At 23.4% G+C, this 22,274-nt stretch overlaps 2 protein-coding genes across 2 annotated transcripts; both read left to right on the plus strand.

The window, feature by feature from the left end:
* Positions 1-2,492: 2,492 nt before the first annotated feature.
* On the plus strand, positions 2,493-3,693 carry LOC145835153 (uncharacterized). Its single transcript, XM_082942705.1, has 3 exons — positions 2,493-2,583; positions 2,924-3,133; positions 3,579-3,693. The coding sequence occupies exons 1-3, from the start codon at positions 2,493-2,495 to the stop codon at positions 3,683-3,685; spliced, it is 408 nt and encodes a 135-aa protein (XP_082798831.1). The 3' UTR covers positions 3,686-3,693.
* Positions 3,694-13,726: 10,033 nt separating this feature from the next.
* LOC145834987 (uncharacterized) lies at positions 13,727-17,139 on the plus strand. Its single transcript, XM_082942519.1, has 5 exons — positions 13,727-13,844; positions 15,082-15,239; positions 15,469-15,594; positions 16,388-16,636; positions 16,814-17,139. The coding sequence occupies exons 1-5, from the start codon at positions 13,732-13,734 to the stop codon at positions 16,909-16,911; spliced, it is 744 nt and encodes a 247-aa protein (XP_082798645.1). The 5' UTR covers positions 13,727-13,731; the 3' UTR covers positions 16,912-17,139.
* The last annotated feature ends 5,135 nt before the right edge of the window (positions 17,140-22,274 follow it).

A 22,274-nucleotide genomic window follows, 5' to 3' on the forward strand; every position in this document is an offset into this window, starting at 1 on the left:
ATCTTGCAAATACTTGGTTTCAACGATATGTTGTCATTTAACAACTAGTTTTGCTATTTGAAGTAAAATTTAATTACATACATTTGTATTGTTTTTCCAAACTGTAGATACAAGATCTAAACAATAAATAAATAAATTACTGAATGAAATTAATGGAAAAACTACTTATAGATTTTGTAATTTTTATTTTCATTGTCACCGTCTTGAGTTGTTTAGAAAGTTTTAATTATAAGGCATGTATTACTTGGTATAAGTTAAATATGTTAAAAAACTTAACAAAGAAACACGTTTATACAACAAAATTTTATAATTCTCAACTACAAAAGTTAATGTTAAGAAATTAGTACAACAAATTTTCTAAACTAAAGGTTAAATGAACTATTTTTCTGTAGTACTTCATAGTTGTTATCATTTTAATACTGCCATCTGTCAGTTCAAGCTTTTTAATTTGGTCAAAAAACGTTTAAGTGGTACTTGTATTCTTGTTAAGTGGTTTAATGATAGTAATGCATTTTGAAAAAAAAAACGATTGTCTATCGGCTTTAACAAAACTTGCTTGTTCAAATTTTAAGAATAAATATTAATGTTTAAAACTTTACATATTAAATGCAGTTTAAGTTCAGTTTTGCTCTAACATAATGCTACTCTGTACTACTTTATAATTATTGTTCTTTTTCTGCAGATTCAAGCTAGTATAGCTTGTTATTTTGGTCAACGAACTTTAATGGTTCTTGAATTTTATTAAAGTGTTCATTTGGAGTAAAATTATAATTAGCCCTGTTTATGTTATGCATGTATGAAACAAACAACTATAATTTTTGCTTATAGTAAACAGTTGTTTTTTATTCTAAACGTTTTGCAATGTATCTAATATTCATTATTAGTAGTTATAAAAAGGTTAAATTTAGTGAAAATCAGGGGCGTTTTAAGTTCGCAAGAACTGATATTTTACAACACAACCAACAATTTTAATAAAATACATAAGCAACCCTTGTTGACTTTTGTCGATTACTAAGTCAAGTGTTGATTTTCGACAAATTTTGAGTGTTTTCAACAGCATGCAATTTACAACTATACATAATAATTAATACCATTGTTATAAGAGTGCTCTACTGCCGGTTTATAATGCATTTTTTTGTTGCAATAATTAATTTCTTTCACATGTAACTTTTAAATTTTAATTAGATGTAGTTTGTTTTGGATGCTAGGTAGACATTTTAGTCAAATATTTTAGCGAACACTATTGTTTTTTATTTAAACTTTTAGGCATGTTTTTTTCTTATAAGTTTTGTGTTGTACAAATATATTATTGTTAATCATTTACGTTTGTTGTTCTTATAGTTTTGTCTTTTTTTTTTATAGTTAAAAAGATTTGTTACTTAAATAGGACTTACGAAACTGTTTAAAAAAACTCTTAGTGTCTTTTAGTTAATTATGATGATATAATTTCAAGTGTTTTTAAGTTAAACTTAAATAAAAATCAAATGTGTAAATTATATTTTGTACCGTAACTAATAAGTAAAAGAAAATTTTAATACAAACTTCATAAACAATTTAGATTAAAAATTTAAATTAATTTATTAACCAGAAAACTGTTTAACATGAACTATACAAATTTGATTTTCTACATTTTTGTTTTGAAATTAGCAATTATCAATGCAAAGCATAATGTTTACTGGAATCCTGATGTGACACAAAAGTAAGTTATTTTAATGAAAAGAAATGAATTTCGTTTCTTTTTATGAATTGTTTAATAGGAAATATTTAAAGTTACCATAGTTAGTTAAAAGTTTTTGTATCTAAACTAAGCAAAATATTTAAACTATTATGAATAAAAACTTCTTATAAAAAGTTAACTGTACAAAATTCGTAAATTAAATTTAAAAAAAACTGTTAGTAATTTAGCTTGTAGTTAATTTAAACAAAAAAAAGCAATTTTACTTGAAAAACTTTAAGAGTTTAAAAAAAACAACGTACAAGTTATAAAGTTTAATAACTTTAGCACTAATCTTAACAGATTATCTCGAAGAAATATACTCTATCATGAAGTAAGGATAGGTGAACTTATGGATATTACTTGCTCTGAACCTAACTTGGCTAAAACAAAATTTATGAATTTTGCTGTATACAACGTTTCAAAACAAGCTTTTCATGAGTGCTTAAGGCCTAACAAAAGTTTATACTTTATTTTTTTGAAAAAAGACTCAGTTTTAACTAAAAATCTTTGTTTAATTGTATCTTGTTGAAAGGTTTTAGATCTTTATGCTTTCAAAAGTATAAAGAACCTTTATGAGTACATTTAAAACTATCGAACAATATTTCGTTACAATATTGAAAGTTATTTAAATTTTTTTTTCAAAATAATTCTAAACAGTTTTATAATACTTTAATTTTTCAATCTAATGTAACTTTATTTAAGATTTTTCATCTAGAAAAAACTTATTTTTGTTAACTTAGATGCAGAAAAAATATTAAATTGTGATGAATATACAATGGAGAAGAAAATTACTTACAAATTTCAAGAATTCACTCCTAATCCAAGAGGATTTGTTTTTGAATCTGGAAAGTCATACTACCTGATGGGTTAGTGTTTGAAACTTTTTTGTTATAATCTTAAAATTAGAAGTAAATTAAAATCTTAAAATAACTTAATATAAACTTTTCTGAGCTTTTATAAAACTAAACCTTGCTTTATAAATTATTGGCGTTTTAGACACCAATTATTTTCAAAAACATAATAAAGTCAAACTTTGATTAAAAAATTGTATAAGGTTTTTAGAGAACTTTAAGTAATTTTACAGTAAAAATTTTACAATTAAAATTTTGGTAATAAGTATATCGTAATCTGTCGATAATTAAATTATGTTACTTTTGTTAGGTTCTACTTAAATATATTACATCTTAATTTAAACATTCTTCATAGGATATGCAAATGATAATGAGACACGATCAAATCAATCTAACTGTAATAAATTTTCAAGAATGGAAATAAAGGTTTATTCAAACACCTACAATAAAGTTTTGAAGAAAACAGAATTATTTACAACAGAGAAACGAAACATTCACAGATCTTTAGACGCACTTAAATTTAAAAATAGGAAGTTAAGCGCTCGCTATGCTGCTCTAATCAAAGGTAGATACAAACTTAGACAAATATAGATTAAAGCGTAAATGTAGATACAATGTTTTAGTACTATTATTTGACTAAATAGTTTTAAGAATTAAAAATTCAATAAAAATTGAAATCAAAATGCATTTTACTTGTAGTAAGAACAAAACTCAAGTATATTGTATGTGTTTTGTGTTTGGAAAAACAAAAGTTAACACTTGTAAATTTTGTTAAATTATAATAACTCAATATAAAAAATTAATTATTTAAAAAGAATTCAGTCGATAATAATTGTTTTTGAAACTCTTATAATTAACTAAATCACATAAAGTAGTAATATTAAACTGAAGCATTTTAACACTTATACCTCCAACTGTTATATTCGTTTTAAACCAAAAATTCAACAAAATATCATTATTAATAGTTTTACAAAGCGTTTAAATTGGTCAACAAACTTCAACTTTAAAAGGTGGAGACCAAACGTGCTCTAGTGGTTTCACTTCAAACAGTAAACAGTGCAATGTACTTCTAATGTCCTTAATCGTTGCTTTTGTCAATCATTTTTCTGTTACATGAGCACTTAATTCTAGATTCACAAATCAATAAAATCTATAAGATTTGAGTCTAAAGTAAGTGGAAAAATGAAACCTAGTTACAGCAGAATTTGATGAAAATCATTCTGGAAGAGAAACGTTAAATTTAACTTCTAATTGAAAACTAATTGTTTAACTATACGTACAATGTGTTTATAAAGTTTCAATGTTCTAATAATAATTAAACTGTGATTGTATTCTAACTTATGTAAGAACTATTAATTTGGTGACATTGATTTTTTTCATTTATTTATTATCAACTAGCGCATATTTAGTGTTTAAAAGTACTTTTTACGTCTAGTACTAAATTTATAACATTAACGTTTTTAGTTTTAATTAATTAATTTCATTTTTATACACTTTTTTTTATAAAAAATGTAACGTTTAAATAACTATTGTGTTTAATATATACCTATAATTGTGGTTCAAGACTAAAACAATTTGCTGTTGAAATATAACTTGATAATAACAAATTATATTTAATTAAGTCTAAAATTGCAGTTAATTGCAACCATTAGTTAAAGTTATTTTTAAATTAATTGATCCAAAATTTCATGCAGTATTTTTTTTGTTTCATTGTTTAAATGTTTATCAACAGCTTTATTTATAAATAAATATGTTTTTTTTTTTATTTCTAGTATTCTTTATTAATCATTGCTACATAAAACTAACAAAGTTTTTTAGTTGTGTTAATGTGTAGTTGCATATTTGAAGAGCATTATTAAAGGTCATATAACAATAAAGCGGATACAGATAAGATCCTTATTAATAAATATTTAACCAAAATTATAAATTGAACAAAATGATCACGTTTTGTTTGACAATTTAATCCAACTTTTGTCAAAATAATTTTTATGTTACATAGAAGTTCTGTGATTATCAGAAACTGAAAGTTCTTATAAAAGTTTCTGAGTAAGGTCGACAAATGTTTACTTTGACACATTTACGATTAATTATAGTCATCATTGTTTTAGCAATATTGTTTTAAAATTATTATGTGTTATAAGTATTTAAAGTAAAGATTATGTTATTCCAATACAAAACAGTATTTAAAAGTGCTGGTAAAACTTTTTATAACTGTAACGTTTCAGTAGTTATTGTTTTATTATACAAGTGTTTAAATTTTTATTTGTTATACCAATTATTTGTTGTAGCAAAACAAAACTGGTTAATTTTAAAAGATAGTTAAGGAATTTAAATACGTTTTTATGGACAAGTCATAAATTAAAAATTTATAAAAGAAGTTAAAAAAAATCAATTAGTATTTTTGCAAAATAGTATAAATAAAGACTGAAGTTTTATATGTATTTTAAACATAAGCAGTAATGTGGTGTTAATGCAAGAAAAGGATTTATACGATCGTGTATGCAAAACTACTTATAAAGGGTAAAACTAGTTGCTTATTTTAACATTAAGAAATATATAAAAGTATTTAAGCCTTTTTTTTTGACGGTTTGTTGTAAACACTTTTGTACATTGATACACAAAACAAGATAAAAATAGTTAGCAGTTGTTTTCTTTAACAAGATCAGTTAATAAATCGTTTGCTGTAGCAATTATACAAATACTAGCGTAAAAATTAATAAAGTGTAGAAATAACTCTAATCTTTATTCATTATTATACTTTGCATTGAAAATGATTACAATCTGCAATGTCTTTTAAAAAACATTTTTGTTTAGCTTAACCAAAGTGTACTATATTTTTAAGTGTCACACTTAACAGGTATAAAGTTTTTTAACTTCTACAAGGTTTAGAAATTAGACATAAATAATTAAACTTAATTGAATTTGTTACTTAAACAATTTTTTTATATTAGTTCGCACTAATAAAAATGTTTTTTGCATCATTTGCCTTATACATGAAATACTTAAGTTATTATATAAAAATTTTAAATCTTTTTTTATATAAAATGTTTTTAAGTTATTTTTGTTTTTAGTTATGGTAATCTAATTATTATAAAAACGATCCATTAAACTGTTTCTTTTCAAATCTTTACTATTTCTAAAAATTATAAAATTTTATGAAAAAACTAAAAACTATTTTAAAAAGTTATTATTCTAACAAAAAACTTTAAAAACTCTTAATAACCATAAGTGTATTAATAAAACTTTTGAGAAGTACAATTTAGTTTTTCATGGAATTTTAAAATCCAAAGAACACTTTTCTTTTTTTCATGTGTGTTTAATATACAGTAATCGTTCTTTGTGTATACAAATTCTTGTGTTTATACAATGGTTTATAATATGCTAAATGTTTAAACATTTTTATAGAAAGTCTGAACTGGCTTTTGTTAAAATGTTTTATAGATTTTATTAAATGCTTTTTATGTTGAAGATCAAACTAAATTTTAAAATATATTGTCACGCAACCTTATAGTTATAAAAAAAAGCTACTGAAATTTTTGGATTTTTTAAAAAACAATTTTAAAGTGTTATTTTAATCTAAAAGTAATTTCAACTATACTAACACAGCATCATATTATAAAGTGATGTTTTTAGTTTTAAAAAGGTTGTTTGTGATGTCTTTTGAACTGTAAGTATTCATTTTTTAACACTTATACTTTATATAGTTTTGTATAAACTGTTGAATATAACAAAATGTTTTAATGTAGTCTTTGTTTGTTTAAATTTTTATGTTTAAATTTACTGTAATTTATAAAATGTGGTAAAGCAGTTGCTACCGAAGTAAAAGTCACATATTTTGGTTTGCGTCTAAAGCCTCTATTAAAGATTTTGTTTTCATATTGTTTCATAAAAATAACGTTTGAATAAGAAATTCAAAAGTAAAAAAGTAACATTGCGTGCAAGCTCTAACTAATTTTAGTTGTCAAAAATGAGATTAATCACTTTTACTATGTGTATTGTGTGTACAATAAATATTATCACAAGATAAAACCACATTCCTTTAGCAAATTGTTAAAGCAAATTGAATGCAGCTTTGAATTAGAATCAAAGCCTTAAAGTTTAAAGATTTATAATAGAGTAATTCGTAAAGTATCAGTAAAGTTTTTATAAAGTGTTGCAAGCTCAAAAACAAAAAATAATATTCTAATACAATTTTATCTGGTTTGTAAAATTACTTTTTGTGGAACAAAATTTATGTAGTAGGTGTCTAGAAGCATAAAAATTTCTGAATTTTAAATTTATTTAACTTATGTAAACTTTTATATAAATAACCTAAACGTAGAAAAACGTACATTTTAACAGCTGCACCGAAACTATATCTGAAATAGGTTTTCCAAATAAAATAATCTGACAGTTTTATTTTGATTTATTTTAAAAAAATTATTTAGTACTTGTTATGAAGCAGTCCTTAGTTAAAACATTTCAAGTTAAAAAGTTTAAATTTTTAAGAAGTTCAAAGAAAAACTTTAACCACCTAAAAATGTTTTATAAAATGCAACATTTTACAAATGTCTTTAATAAAAGTATAAAGTTCAGTTCAAATGTAAATTAAAGGTCATCAGTTGTTTAAATTTCACCGTATCGAATTGAGTTCATATTTTAACTTCAATAACAAAGAGGTTTAATAAAGCGCAACTTACAGACAATGTTTGAATTAAAAAATAACAAAACCTAAAGAAAGTTTAATAAATTTTTTTACCTGTTTTGTTAAAATGTTCTGTAACAGTTTTTTTTTATATGTTTTATCTAGCTCTTTAAATAAAAATTCATTTTTCACATAAAAAACTACAGAAAATCTAGATTTACTTTTGATATCCACTAATTGTTAAATAGAAAAATATTGTCCTTGTTTTTATGAAATCAAAATAAAAACTTAAAATTACATTAAATTTTAGTTTTTTTTATACATTTAACTTATATAAAGTATTCAAAAACAACAATGTGTCTATTTTATATATATACTGGTTTCTATAAGTAAATAAATACCTTGCTAACAATGTTTGAAAACATAAAAAAGTTGTTCCATTTAAAAATAGATTTTTTTATTTACAATGTAAGCAAGTCATTACTAAAACTTAGTTTACGAGGAAAGTTATAAGTTTTTCGACATTTTTAATCTCTATCGACAAAACATCACACTAATTAAGTAATAATTGATTAGCTAGTCAGCCGAAACGTGTAGTTATTTATAACTTACAGATATATAAATAACATGTCAATCAATTACTTAATGTCTTAATGAGTGTTTATAATGATAACTAATATCGTAATTGTGTCAATAATTTATACATATCTTAAGTTAAATACTATAACATCTTTTTAAAACTGTTCTAATTATGTTTGTTGTTGTCAAGAGTAAATGGATTATCTAGTTAAAACTATTAAAAAAAATTTAATAATTGTGTTATCGATTTTTATTGAGTGTGACAGTCAATTAGTTTTGTCTATAACAGGGGTCGGCAGGCAGTTGGTGGTCGCGGGCCAAATTTCAAGTTTACAAAGTCTTCGCGGGCCGCAGTTTTAGTTTTAGTGACATTTTAATAATCTTTTGGTTTTAGTTTTAGTCACACAAGAAAAAAGTTTTACTTTTATTCACCTTATCATTTTAAATAACTTTTAGCTATACATAGAATGACTATTTAAATTAAATTAAATTAGAATAAAATTTACATCGACTAATATACTTAAGTGTTAATAAACTATGTACTTACATAAGCACTTACTAAGTTAAATTTAATACTTTTGTAATTTTACATACAATTTAACTCTATATAAAAACCAAACTTGAAAGACAATTTATTAGTAACCTTTATATATTTGTTATAATATCAACCCCTTTTTTCATATTTCTAAGAATATTAACTTCAAAAAAAAGTTTTTGCGTGTTAAATAGTTTTCATTCAATAAAAAATTTAGTAATTAGTTAATTTAATAAAATTAATACCTGTTTGTATTATAGAAAGCTAGAAAAAATTCTTTAACATAATTAGTTCTCGAATACTTAAATAAAATATCTTATTAGTAACTAGTCTTTTACATGGTTGTCGATTAAAAAACAAAAATGTCGGAGTTGTATCAAACCAGCCTAAGTTCATTAAATGTTTAAAAAGCTAGTAAATCGTTGTAAATCAAGCTCAAGTACCTAGTAAAAATATCATCATCATTAAAAAGTACACAAAGTGTAAAAAAACAAGAAAAAACTACAATTAGTAAACTACGCTACAGTCATAAAAACTATTCCAGGAATTCTAAGATTTATTTAAAGTGTTTAAAATAAAAGTTTCACACACATCTGAGTTTTCAAGCTTTTAAAATAGCCTGTTTGTGTAGCAACCCAGTTAAAACAAAGTTCACAACATAAAGAAATAACGAAACTTATTAATAGTAAACAAATTACATGCCAAAACAATATAAGTCAGCTGGAATGGAAGACTAACTTTCTTAAACATTTTTAACAAAAGTATAAAACTTTATTGAGTCATTAGCGAAGATAAAAACCTCCTTTTTATTAAGCATTACAGCAATTATTTATCTGCAATAAGAAATTAAAAATATTAGTTGTAAAATAAAAGACGAGCAACAAAAAAAAAACGTTAGTTATGAGTTATTGCGAGAAACGATAAAAAAACAAATAACCAAAGTTAGTTCCAACAAAGCACATGATTATCTTCAGTAACTACAGAATTATCAGAAAAAAGTTGTTAAGGCAAGTTATAAAGTAGCAAAATTTATTATTAAAAATGAGATACCGTTTATAATTGAAAACTTTTTTAAAGAATTTTTGTTGGCAGTAATAACAACTTTTGTTTATTTCTTCAATGACAACAAAAAGTCCTGTTTAGGAAATGCATTAAGGTTATAAAGTTGCGTAAATCAAATTATGACTTTAATCAATATGTTAAGATGAGAGCACTGATAGAAAAACTATTGCTCATCTGAGAATTTTTATTAGAGATGTTTTTTGAACTTTGACACTTTAGTATAATTTCTTGGTTTAGTGTAAACACGAAGCACAACAATCAATGAAATTTCACAAGTTAAGGTGCAATGCAACTAAAAGTTTTTAGAAGTACAATTCCTTCTTTTATTTTTAGTATAAAGTTTAATTAAAGTTTAAAAAATGTCTTATAAAGTATATTAACATTAAAAAACACGCTTGAGCTACTTAAGTATATTTTTTAATAAAGAAATGTTTATTTGCGAAATTTTTTGTGTCAAATCGAAATTTCACTGCTCTACATGTAAAAATTGTTTAAAACTCTAGGCTTTTTCAAAAATTCTCAAATTCAATTTTTTTTTCCAAAATTTTTAAGCATAAATTTTCAAGTTCAAAGCTTGAACTTGATATATTATAACATATATTATAACTGAAACTAACACTTTGGGTTGAGCAAAACTTACATCATAAGTTTAATTTGCCACTCTTTTAAGCAAAAAAGCCAGCCTGAATTAACAAAAAAATTCCTGATATTTTTGTATACAAAAAACAATTCTAGCCAAAAACTTATAAAATGACTTAATTGGCCTAAGATTTGAAGTCTTCAAATAGTGATAGTCTGAGTGTGTGTCAATGTTTAAAAACTATCTCTAAGTCTAGTTTATATTAAATAGGTAGCTCCAAAAAACAGCAAATGTGTGTATTGATATGCAAAGCATAAAAGTTAACATAGTTTGACAAAATCAATGTTTAAAAAATGAAAATAAATACCTAACAAAAACTATATTAGTTTATGTCATATATCTTGTTTTAATTGTGTCTGTACAAATTTAGATATTACATGTAGAAAAAACAAACTTAGAAAATTATGCATAAACTAAACTTAAACTAACTAAAGTATTTTATAAAAAGTGGTTTAAAATATGAGCATTTTTTAAAGTTGGTGTGCATATAAATTAGTTCAAGTGCAAAGAAAACTTCTAAAAACTTAAAATGTGTCAAAACAAAACATAAATAAACTTTTTTTTTTATTACTATGTTATTTTTAATGTTTTTACACTAAAACATAACATTTACAAAAAAAAATATATAAAATAAACTTAGGTATAAAAAATATAGGAAAGAATATCTAAGCTATAAAGAAATGACACTTTAGTTAATTACTGTGCATTACTTTTGTACTAAATGGAAAACATTTGCATTTAGTTTATTTGATAAATAGGTATAATATAACTAATTTATTAAATTCAAGCACTCTTTTTTCAGATAATTACTTGCTGTTGTAAAATAGAAATTATTATGAAACTCAGAAAAATATCCTGTTAGAACGCTAATCTGTCTTTTTTAACATTTTTAAATTAAAGTAGCAACTTCTTCTAATTATTTTAAATGTTATACAGAGACTTAAAACCAAACTAAACAAATTAAATCGAATTACCGAAAAAAAATTTACATGAAATATATTTTTGCTCAGCGGGCCACTTTTACATGCTCGCGGGCCACAAAATTTTCTTTCGCGGGCCGCATTCCATTCAAAAAAATAACGTGTTCGCGGGCCGCAGATTTACCCTTCGCGGGCCGCAATTGGCCCGCGGGCCGCAGTTTGCCGACCCCTGGTCTATAAACAAATATAAACGCTTATCATATTTCAAAAAAATAATAATATTTTTCACTTTTTTCAGAACTGTCAACTATGTAGAGATAATTTATTTTCGTTTAGCGTATCTTTTAAACTAAATTTCATTGATTATAAAATAAACAGTAATTTCATAAATTTATTTTTAATCATAATAAGCAAATTGTTAAACATTTCAACTCAATTTACAAATTAATAATTTCCTTTAAAAAGTTGTTTGAAAATTACACCAAACTGTTTACATAAGTACTAAAATTATAAATAAATGAAATTATGTTTAAATCAAAAAGTTGTACAAAAGCAACAACTTGCTTTTCTCAAGGAAATAAAATATGCTTTGTATTTAAAGACATATAATGAATAAAAGTATTCGATTTTATATTGGTATGTAGACTACCGTAGTAAACGCTTAAATTCTAAAATTGATACACAAATATCAATACAAGTATAATCGTCTTAATCTTGAAATAAACGATTTTTTTCTTTAACTATAAAAGACAAAACACTTAATTTGTTAAAAATATTCACAACGAAAATCCGTGGGTTTTACAAACACCTTGCTTAATTCTTAAAACAAAATTAAGTTGAACACGTTTTGTTAGACATTTTAAATCAGTTGTTATCTATTTTAATTAATTTACGTGGCAACTTAAAGAAACTCATGTACAAAATTTAAAACTTTATTTGGAAAAAAGTTTCACTTTAATCCATGCATGTTAACTTTGACAAAAAATAAATCCAAGTTTAGACCCGAATTTTAAACTTATATATGTAATGAAATACCAAAACAAGATGAGGAAATGTATCGATGTATTTTCATTTAAAAGTCTTTTAAAGGAGTGGTGTTCCTGGTTTAATCTGTAAATAAGCACTTTACGTGAATTCAAACAGGTGTTCAATATGTGATAACTTTGAACTTGAACTTTTATTTGATGTTAAAAAAAACCTTTTAAATATTTTGTTTGTTTAAAAATATCTTAGATAAAATTTAGATGTATTGTTTTTTAAAAAAAAATTATTTTTAGTAAGTTAAAAAATTTAGAAAAATATAGTAACTACTTTTTTGTAGTTAGATAGTACTTTATTGGTGAAAGCCAAATTTTAACTCTATTTAAACTTGTTACCTAAGTATGTTATAAACGAAGTAGTAATTTACTTTATTCTTAAATTCTAAGTAAAATACTTGTGATAAATTAGTTTAAACTTAAAACTTTACTTTATACTCTATTTTTACGAATCTTAAAATAGTAACTTAAACAAAATATAAATTGTGTTTAAATATTTTTTAAATAAAAGTACAAAGTAATGTTTTAGTTCAACTATATTTTACCAAAAATATTTTAATTAAGTGATTGTTTCAATAATAAATATTAAGCTACCTGTAATATTAGAGACAAAACAAACAACTTTATCTATTTACCTCTTTTATAGTAAAGCTGTATACTTTGAAAGTTAAAAGTATTTTTTTGTTAATAATTATTTTTATTTGATTTAAAATGAGTTTTTTGGTTTTAGATAACATAATACAATTTAAGGTTTTAGGTTGTGTTTTTCAATTGGTTTACTTGCCTTTCTTATATTTTGTTCTTAAAAAAAAACAATTATGCCACTATTAAAGTAATCTTTTATTAATAATATTTTAGCTTGAGATGTTTTTTAAATGTTTAAAAGTTATAGTTTACATAGCTCACAACAAAGTACTTTATAGTAAAAAAAATGTAATGAAAAATTATTAAAACAAGGTTCAGGTGTACTGTTCATGTAAATGAAACTTTTTTTCTTTTAGAGAAAAAACGTTATTTTTTCGCTCTCTCTTTTTATGTTAAACAAAGCATACATTCACAAAGAAGTAATGTCAGTACGAACATTCAGCCTAAAACGCACTTTGTCATTTTTTACATTGTTTAGTTGTTTTTAGATTTACTTGATGTTTTTTTATTATAGTACTTTTGTTATACCTTTTTGAGTGAATAAAATAAATCTTGAAATAAATTAACTTTGTTAAGCTTAATTGTTTTATGCTCGTAATGTACACTTAGTAAATGTATGGTAGATGTTTATAAACAGTGTCATTTGCCGTATTGATTGATTTTTATTTTTAGTAGTTTCGATTTTTAAGCAGTTTTCTTGAGTTTCTTAGGGGTTTTTAAATTGAAAAAAATGTACTACTAGTTTTATTCAAACTTAATAATATAGTGTTAGCAATTTATACATAGTTATTTTTTATTTGTTTGTAAACAGTGTCATTAACCGGGTTAATAATTTATAGTTTAAAGTTTGTACACTAACTATAAATAGGTTTGTTAAGTTTACTTTTTTTTAATGTATTTTGTTTATACTGTTAGATTTAATCAAAAGAGATGTTTTTTTCTATACTATAACTAAAATAATACTAAAAAACACTAGTTAATATTTAAATAACTTATTTTTTTTTAATGAAAGAAATCGTTTAGAAATTATTTTAAAGAAAGTTAATATATCTTATAAATAAATTTCATCAACCCTATTCTAGAAATAAAAATAATAAAAATTTAACAATAAATAAGTTAACATGGAAGCATCAACATTCTTTGTATTCAGTTGTACTTTTTTCCTTCTTTTAAGTTTTGTTGGATCAGATAAAGTTAAATATGACATCTTTTGGAATCCTGAACTTACGGAAAAGTTAGTTTAAATTTAAAAGATGCTTAATAAAATGATATTATTATACTATTTTTGTTATTTTAGAGGTTTATAACTTAATTCATTAAATAACATAAAGATAAATGAGGAAAGGTTTAGAGCTATTACATTTTCACTAAACATTTTTTTATTAGTAGGCATTGCTTATAATATTTAACAATTTATTCAAATAACCAAGAAATAGTTTAATTAATGTAACGTACTCATTATGAAATAAAAAGTGAATATAAAGTGGTAGTTAATAATGAAAAAAGTATAAGCGTACGTCTATTATTAGTGTTAACTAACTATAAAGTTTTAATTTTAAACTTTTTTACTTAGCCGATATAAAATTAAGTTAAGTTGAATTATTTTATTAAAATAACATTAAACTAGTTAAAAATGCCTTGCTTTATAGAAATTTCTATCAAGTTAATAAAGATAGCAACATCCCCAATAACAACCCTTTATTACGCTAAGCCCATTTGTTTAACAAAACACCCTCAACCTAACCAAACATAAAGTAGTATTGTTAAGTAGCAAAGACAACTATTGGTTTAAATTTGTGATTATTTTGCAAGTTGTAAAACCCTGGAAGTGTTTTCTATTTGCCTTCACCTAAATGCAGAAGGTTTTAGTATAAGTGTAATTTAGTGAAATTAGTTAAATATTAACTACACGTTGCAGTATGCACTTGCAAACAATCAAGTATACAAATATTTAGTGAAAGCTAAAAGTTATAAAATTTTTACAAAATTTACTTATAATTACAACAATATTTAAATTTATTTTACAACTTTTGTTTTTAAGACAAGGTTAATTTATAACATAATATTTAATAAAGTTTAAAACCTTAATAAAACTATTTTTACAACAGAATTATAAATTTTTAAAATATACTGACACATACTTAGTAAAACGTTAGTAGCAAAATAATATCTATAAGATGTGAATTACATAAACGAAGTAAACATAAAAAAATATTGACCCAAACGTGTTCTTACTTTAAATATTAATATTCAACTTAAATCTTATCACTCTTTGCGTTTTAAAAACTTAACTTCCTAGCTTTCAATTTTTTTATACCATAACTGCATAACCAAACTTGTAGAAAATTGTAAGGTTTCTAAATATAGATCTACTGTTGAATAAAAAACCTATAAATTATTTTAAACCTACAACTCAAATACAAATTTTTCTAAATAGGAAAATTTTATACTAATAAATTTGCATTAAACAGATTATCGAGTGGAAATGTATTTCAGCACAATGTAAGAATAGGAGAATATATGGATATACTATGTCCTCAATATGACGTAGATGAAATAAACGTTATGACGTTTGTTATTTACAACGTCACTAAACAAGTCTTTGATTCATGTGGAAAAATTAACGAAGGTAACTAGTATTTTTTTTAATAAAAGTTGTTAAACCTTTTGATTATAAGATTCAGTTGTTTGCCTTTTAAATCAAAACAAAAAGTAAACCTTTATCGACCATGAATTTAATAATCGTGCTATCATGACAAAGAACAGTATAAATACTTATAAATATAAAATATACGAAATTTAACTTCGCAGCTAAATATAACTTAATTTGTTTAAATATTTTATTCTTAAAACAACAGATGCCGAAAAGTTACTTATTTGCAACAAACCAACTAAATGCACAAAATTAACTATGAAGTTTCAGAAGTTTAGTCCTAATCCACGAGGATTTATTTTCATCCCTGGGGAATCTTATTACTTAATGGGTTTGTTGTTTTATGAATATCACAAAATCTTAACTTATAGATTATATATGTTAAAGTTTGTTATAACTTGTTTTTGAAACAAATATATTTGAGTTTAAAAGTTCTTATAATGTTTTGAAACAAATTAAAGCTTAACTGTATTTTTTTACCATTAAGCAAAAACTCAGTTAAAAAGATCTAGTTTTCTAATTTGAATGAAACTAAATTTGCAGTAGTGTTTTTTTTTGCTTAGATCATTGTGTTTTGTTTTTTACCAATCTTTGCACGTTGCTATTTTTACAAAGTTCAGCCCAAACACAAACATTTGTACAGTGTCGAATTTGAAAGTTATTTATATAAACACGTAATCACTTTCTAACATACATAGTCACGTCATACTACATTTCTGTTTATTCACGTATCGCATTAACAGTGGAAGAAAAAATTGAGCTTTAGTTTCGGATTTTTTTAATGATTTTTATGTTTTCGAGCTAAAATAGATCTAAAAATATATAATTTTAAGCAAAATAACTACATAAATGAAATGTCTGTGCTATCTGATAAATGTTTTATTAAGTAACCAATAGTTTGCTGTACACCAGATCCTTAAGCCAAGTTATGAGCACCTTTTTGCCGTTCAATAAACTACCGTCTAAATTATCCCGTACTGCAAATTTGGAAACTTTTCGTAGCTTTTACAGATATAACTTGTTTCTATTGTGATACTAAATGAGGAAAAATAAAAAAAAAATTATTGAAAAAATAAAAAAAAATAAATCAAGCATTGTATTAACTGTTTTATTATTATTTACAGCATATGCAAACGACAATGAAGCGATGACGTCAAATTCGAATTGTGATAATAAAATGAGGATGGAGATAAAAGTTCATCCGAAAAGACATCACAATCACATGAGGAGAACAACTAAACATTCGACTGTTGTTAGAAAATCACCTAAATTTGTTAAAACTCAACCCTACATAGAAGAAACTACAACAACTACAACAACAACTATTACCGAAAAAGATAAAATTGACATAAATCACGCCGGAATTTTCCAAGGTACTTTGAGTTTTGTTTAAAAGTCTAAATTCAGAAGTACTCTGAAAAATTTAAAATGGTTAAATTTAAAAAACCTGTTTACAAAACTGATATCGTTGTTTAATCGAAAATGCTCTTATATTAAATTATAAAGTTTAATGTTTGTAAATAGTTTTTGTTTATAAACAATCATAACAGGTCGTGATGAACTAGAGAATAACTCATTTGTTACGTCACCAAACTATTCACTTATTGTGATGTCATTACTCACAACGATTGTTCTGTTTATTACGTGAACACAATGTGACATAATAATACGATGTCAAAGTGTCTGAAAATGGTTAAACTGGAGATTAAGGAAGTGCAACTAAGTAGGAGTCAAAGAAAAAAGAAGGTGTTTCATTTTTGTAACTGCAAAAAAATTAAAAGTAATTTAAGGTAAAAAATGTTGAATGCAAATTTAAGTATACAACAAATTGCTTTTGAAAAACTATTCATATCTTTTTATTTATATTAAATAAATCATTAAGACAAGTCAGAATTTATCTAAATACATTCAGTTTTCGTTTAAAAGTATTTTTTAATTTATAAAACTTGAGCTAATACCAAAAGTAACTAACCTTTTCAACTTTAAATGCTGTCACTTTTTGAATTTTAGATAAGTTTTGTATCTGAGTGTCATTAGTTTAATATTTTTTTAACTTCGTTTGAAACCATTTAAACTCAAAACATGTTTTATTTTCTCTACGCTATGCAAAGCATTGTTTTGATAAATATTTTTAATAAAAATTTTGTTCAAGTTCCAACAATGTAACTAATCGTATTATAAATTGTTAAACATTTTAAAATTATATCAATTTTGCTTAGTTACTAAATGGTTATCTTACCCTAAAAAAGTTTCTAAAAGAAATATTCATTTAATATTATTTTTAATAACGATTTGTATCTCTTTTATGCTTACTGTTTTGAACTATGTAGTCACAAACTAAGTTTTTTTTTATGTTTGATGTGGTGTAGTTCATCTCTTTGGAAACGTTTCCTTCCCAATCATATTTACTAAATAAATTAAAAAGAAAAGAATGTTGTTTTTAATTCAGTTGTATAAGTAGATTAATTTAAATTAACAGTAATTAAAGAAAAAATAAAAAACCTTACTTTCAAATAACTGTTGCAGAAATTGTAACTGCCTTGGTTTAAGCAGTTAATGTATTTAAAAAAATATTTCAATAAACTTGTTAAAGATAAGTTAAATATATATTCTTTAAAAATTTGACACTAAAATGCTTAGTGTTATTCAAGTTTATATAAGTTTAGTAATTTACAAATTACAAAAAACTATAAAATTAAATATAGTAGTAAAAATTTACAGTGTGTTAAGCAAACATTAATATTTAATTTTATGTGTGTTAATGGAGCAACAACACTGTAAAACTTCGTTTATACAAGAAGCTAACAGTTTGACAACCCTTGGTTATTTAAATAGGCTTGTATGGTAAAGCAGTTCATCTACAACTTTTAGTAAAATTTTATTCAATAACTTTAAACAAATTCACGTAATGACCTATAGTGACTGAATGTATTAAAACAGAACTGTAACATAAGCTTATAACTTTTTTAACATTTATGTAGTTGAAATATAAGTTTTACACTTATTAAACTTTAAATTACCTTTTTGTATATAGCACTAACTAATGCTAGATGTTTATATTTCTATTTTGTTTTTGTTGTTATTGTTGTTTATTAAGAGCTTCTTAAAACTTCTTTTTGCTTAAAGAAACATACTCAATAACAACAAACTTTTTTCCTAAACTTTTACACGTAACTTCAGATGCTGTTAAACTTTTATCAGCTATACTATATGTTGTACGGTTTATCGAACTTTTAGTAGCAATTGTTGTGGTGTAGGTATATACACAATAGTGGTGTGATTTTAAAAATGCTTTGTTAACAGTTGTTCAAATACATAGTAAATACTGAACTGAGCAAACTTTAAACGTAATAAGCCTTAAAATAGATTTAATTTGTTCTGTGTGATGACTTTTGTCTTTTTGTTCTTAACGCAAGCTTAAACATATTTCAACCTATTATACTATACCTAAAAAAATTTATTTAAGTTAAAATTTTTTTAACATATTGTATCATTTCATAAGTTTTTGTAAACATTTTGTGTGCTATCAAATAATCTTGCAATTTTGAATTAATCAAAACTTGAAATGATAAGAACTTTAAAGATTTAAAGAAATTATCTCAAGTGTAAAAATAAACACTGTCACACTTTTTCAATCGTGTTGAAGTATAAAATAAATAAATGTATTTGTTTTGATTACTTTACTCAAGATTATTTATTTTCAGCCGATCATGTTGAATTTATAACTACAAATTTTGCAGCATTATCTAACTTTTGATACATAATTTAAGCAAAATTGTTTAATTATAGTCTATTTGTATTTATTGTATTAAGCATAAACTACTTTTTGTAATTCAACTTATATACAAGAAAATTTATTTGTTTTCCTATCGATACGTAAATTATTTAAAACGAGGTTTTTTACAGTTAAAATTTAAATTATTTTGTATTGAAAACAAAGTCTAAAAGTTTGTTTACTTTTAATTAAAGAAATCTGGCTCTGACTTACTAAAGTTAGAGATAAAAACGTGATTTTTAGTTTGGTTTTAATTTTTATTACTATTTTTTTACGTTATTTATAGCACTGATATCAGTTGTACTGTTTACTTAAAGTTTATTAAACTTGATTTTGTAAATTCCTGTTAAAAAGTAAACACAATTGTGTGATTTCACTCACATAAGAAATTTACAGACTTTTGATAGATAGTTATATACTCGCAACTTTTACATTTTGTCTATATATTTTAAATAAGTTTTAGTTTTTTTCAAATAAGTGTACTTTTAATAGATGATCGTGTATATTGAAAAGGTAAAAGTTTTAAAAAGATATTCAAAACAACTTTATTCAATTTTACAATATTTTATCAGTATGTACGTAACTTCTTTTTTACGTACAATACTGTATACATATTATTTTTACTTTCTACATACTTACAACTTCTTTTTCAGGTGTACTTTTAACTGCAAAATAAAATTGTCTTCTAGTTTTAATTCCTATCCGAATAAGGAAAAACTTAATTGTGAAAAACCAAATAGAATTGTAACTTTCTTATATACTATCTTTAGCAAAAAGCTACAATAAACTCATATTCTTATATAAACTACAAGAAATGATTTTACGTTACACTTATTTACTCAACTCAAAGAATAATCCTTACATAAACTTCTAAAACATACGTAAGTTTCTTTTATGTCTTTGAAGTTTATTTAATGTAACAATAGGAGTATTAGCCTTCTTTGAAAGTCTAATCTGGTCTTTGTTAAAATTCTTATGTAAGCTTTCTTTTTTTTTAAGTTTTAAAATAAACAACCTTCAAAATAAATTGTCACGCTACTCAAGGAGTTTGCAATAAGCTAATAATTATATAAATATATGTAGATAGTTTTAGAATAAACTTATGAAAAACTGTTTTTTGTACTTTTTTGATGTTTTTGATTTCTTATAATTAAATGTTTTAAAAATTATTTTGTAATGATCTACTGTACTCATCTCTTTGATCTTAATAAAATAAAGTAACAGTTTATACTACACAAATTTATTTATAAGGTCTTAAAATTTACCGCAGACGTCTTAAACAAATTTATTTTCTGGTAGTAACTCCTTAAAAGTTTCTAAATTTATCAAGTTTAAACTTGTCAACAGCTGTAACAACAAAAAAGGTGTTTAGTTTAGTATAATAAAGACTACTGCAAAACAGCAAAACGAATTGCCTGTATCTTTTTGTAATTTTGTGTACTACAAGCTAGTTTTCAAAAACTAAATTTATTACAATTCAGATATCAGCATAAAAAAAAAGTTAAACTTTTTTTTAAATAGGTTATCATCGATTTAATTAAACCAAGATAAAACAAAGTTAATTATGAATCCAAGCTTCTGAAAATCACCTTTAATTGGAATTTTTAATCAGGTTCTGATAACACATTATAATTTTTAAATTTTTTTTAAACATTTTGTAGATCTTCGGTGTAGTTTACTATAGCTTAAGGGTCTTGTCTGGTTTAAACAACAGAATAAAAAAAAAATTATATAAAAAGTACATTAAACTGATGCATAACTATGTTTTGAATTTTAAATAATCACAAATAAATAAATTCTTTTACTGAAGCTTACGAATTGTTTATCGTTGAGTGATTGTTGTTATGCGTGACAGTTTTAAGTCTTTGTTAAAAAAAAAGGACTTTTGACTACTTTTACAATGTGTATTGTACATCAAGCAAACAGTATACAATTTAAAAACGAATTTGTTTGTACCGTTAGAAAAATTACTAAAATAGCGTGAGAAGTAACAATAAACTTATATTTTATTTGTACAAAATTTAGAAAAATAAAAGTATTGTGTACTTTTATTACACTATAATTGTAAATAAAATAATGTATTCAATATATTGAAAGTTTTAGGCTACATATAGAAATAAATATTAAAATTTTTGAAGAATCTTCATACTTTAAAAGTAACTCATATAAAAAATAGTATCGTTTACAATTTTTTGTATAAATAAGATACTTTTTAACGTTTTATTTGTATTGATTTTACGTTGTATATAACATATGCAATTTATCAGCCTCGAATAAAGATTGCTTTACTTGTTAGTTTTTTACATTTAAAGATTGATAAAGATTAAGTAAAGAAAATATCATTTTTTAATATTTGTATATATCACAGTTGTTAAATGGATTTTTCTTTAATGTTTGTAAAATAAGTAGATTTACAAAATTATACCAGCGATAATTATTTTTATATGTTTTTATGTAAAACAAGGTAAATTATATCATAAACTTTTGCAAATAACTGACATATTTAAAAAAGAATATGGGAAAGAATGGTTTTTTGTATTTACGTCATATTACCTTCAGTATTTGTTTATTTATTTTAAGCTAAATTAAAAAAATAAAACTAACAAATGGAGTAAAAAATCCAGTTATACGAATAAAATAATTACTTTTGAAAATTGGAAAATAAAACTTATTTCACTCGTTAGCTTGTATCAAATTCTTTTTGAAACATTATATTCAAACCTTTATTTAAAACGTTTACAAGTTTAATTTTTATTTGAAAATCATGTAACCGTTTTTTAGGAAAATACATTTTAAAAGTTGTTATAACCTAGAAATAAGTAATGTTGAAGTATGATACATGTAGTTGACTGTGTATAACATAAAAGTTATAATGTATAGTAATGTAGTATAGATATAATTTATTACTATACTAAACACATTTGTAAAATACTTTAGTTTATTTTTTGTTATACAATGTTTTCAGTTGTTTTTTTTTACAAATATAAAACAAATAAACAGTACTACATCACAATCAATATCGTTTGTAAAAGATGTTTAAATTTTATACAACTCAATTGGAGAAATAAATTTCTGAATAAAAAAACTTTAGGCTAATTTATTTTATGTTGTACTTTTTACTTTTTTTTACAAAAATTAAACATAAATACAGCTCTACATCAAAACAAATATCATTAGTAGAAATTTTTGAAATTTTGACAACTTGTTGTAAATAAGTAAACACCAGTTATTGTTAA

This window comes from Thalia democratica, chromosome 4, assembly GCF_965202585.1.
Source record: "Thalia democratica chromosome 4, ktThaDemo2.hap1.1, whole genome shotgun sequence".
Classification (NCBI taxonomy): domain Eukaryota; kingdom Metazoa; phylum Chordata; class Thaliacea; order Salpida; family Salpidae; genus Thalia; species Thalia democratica.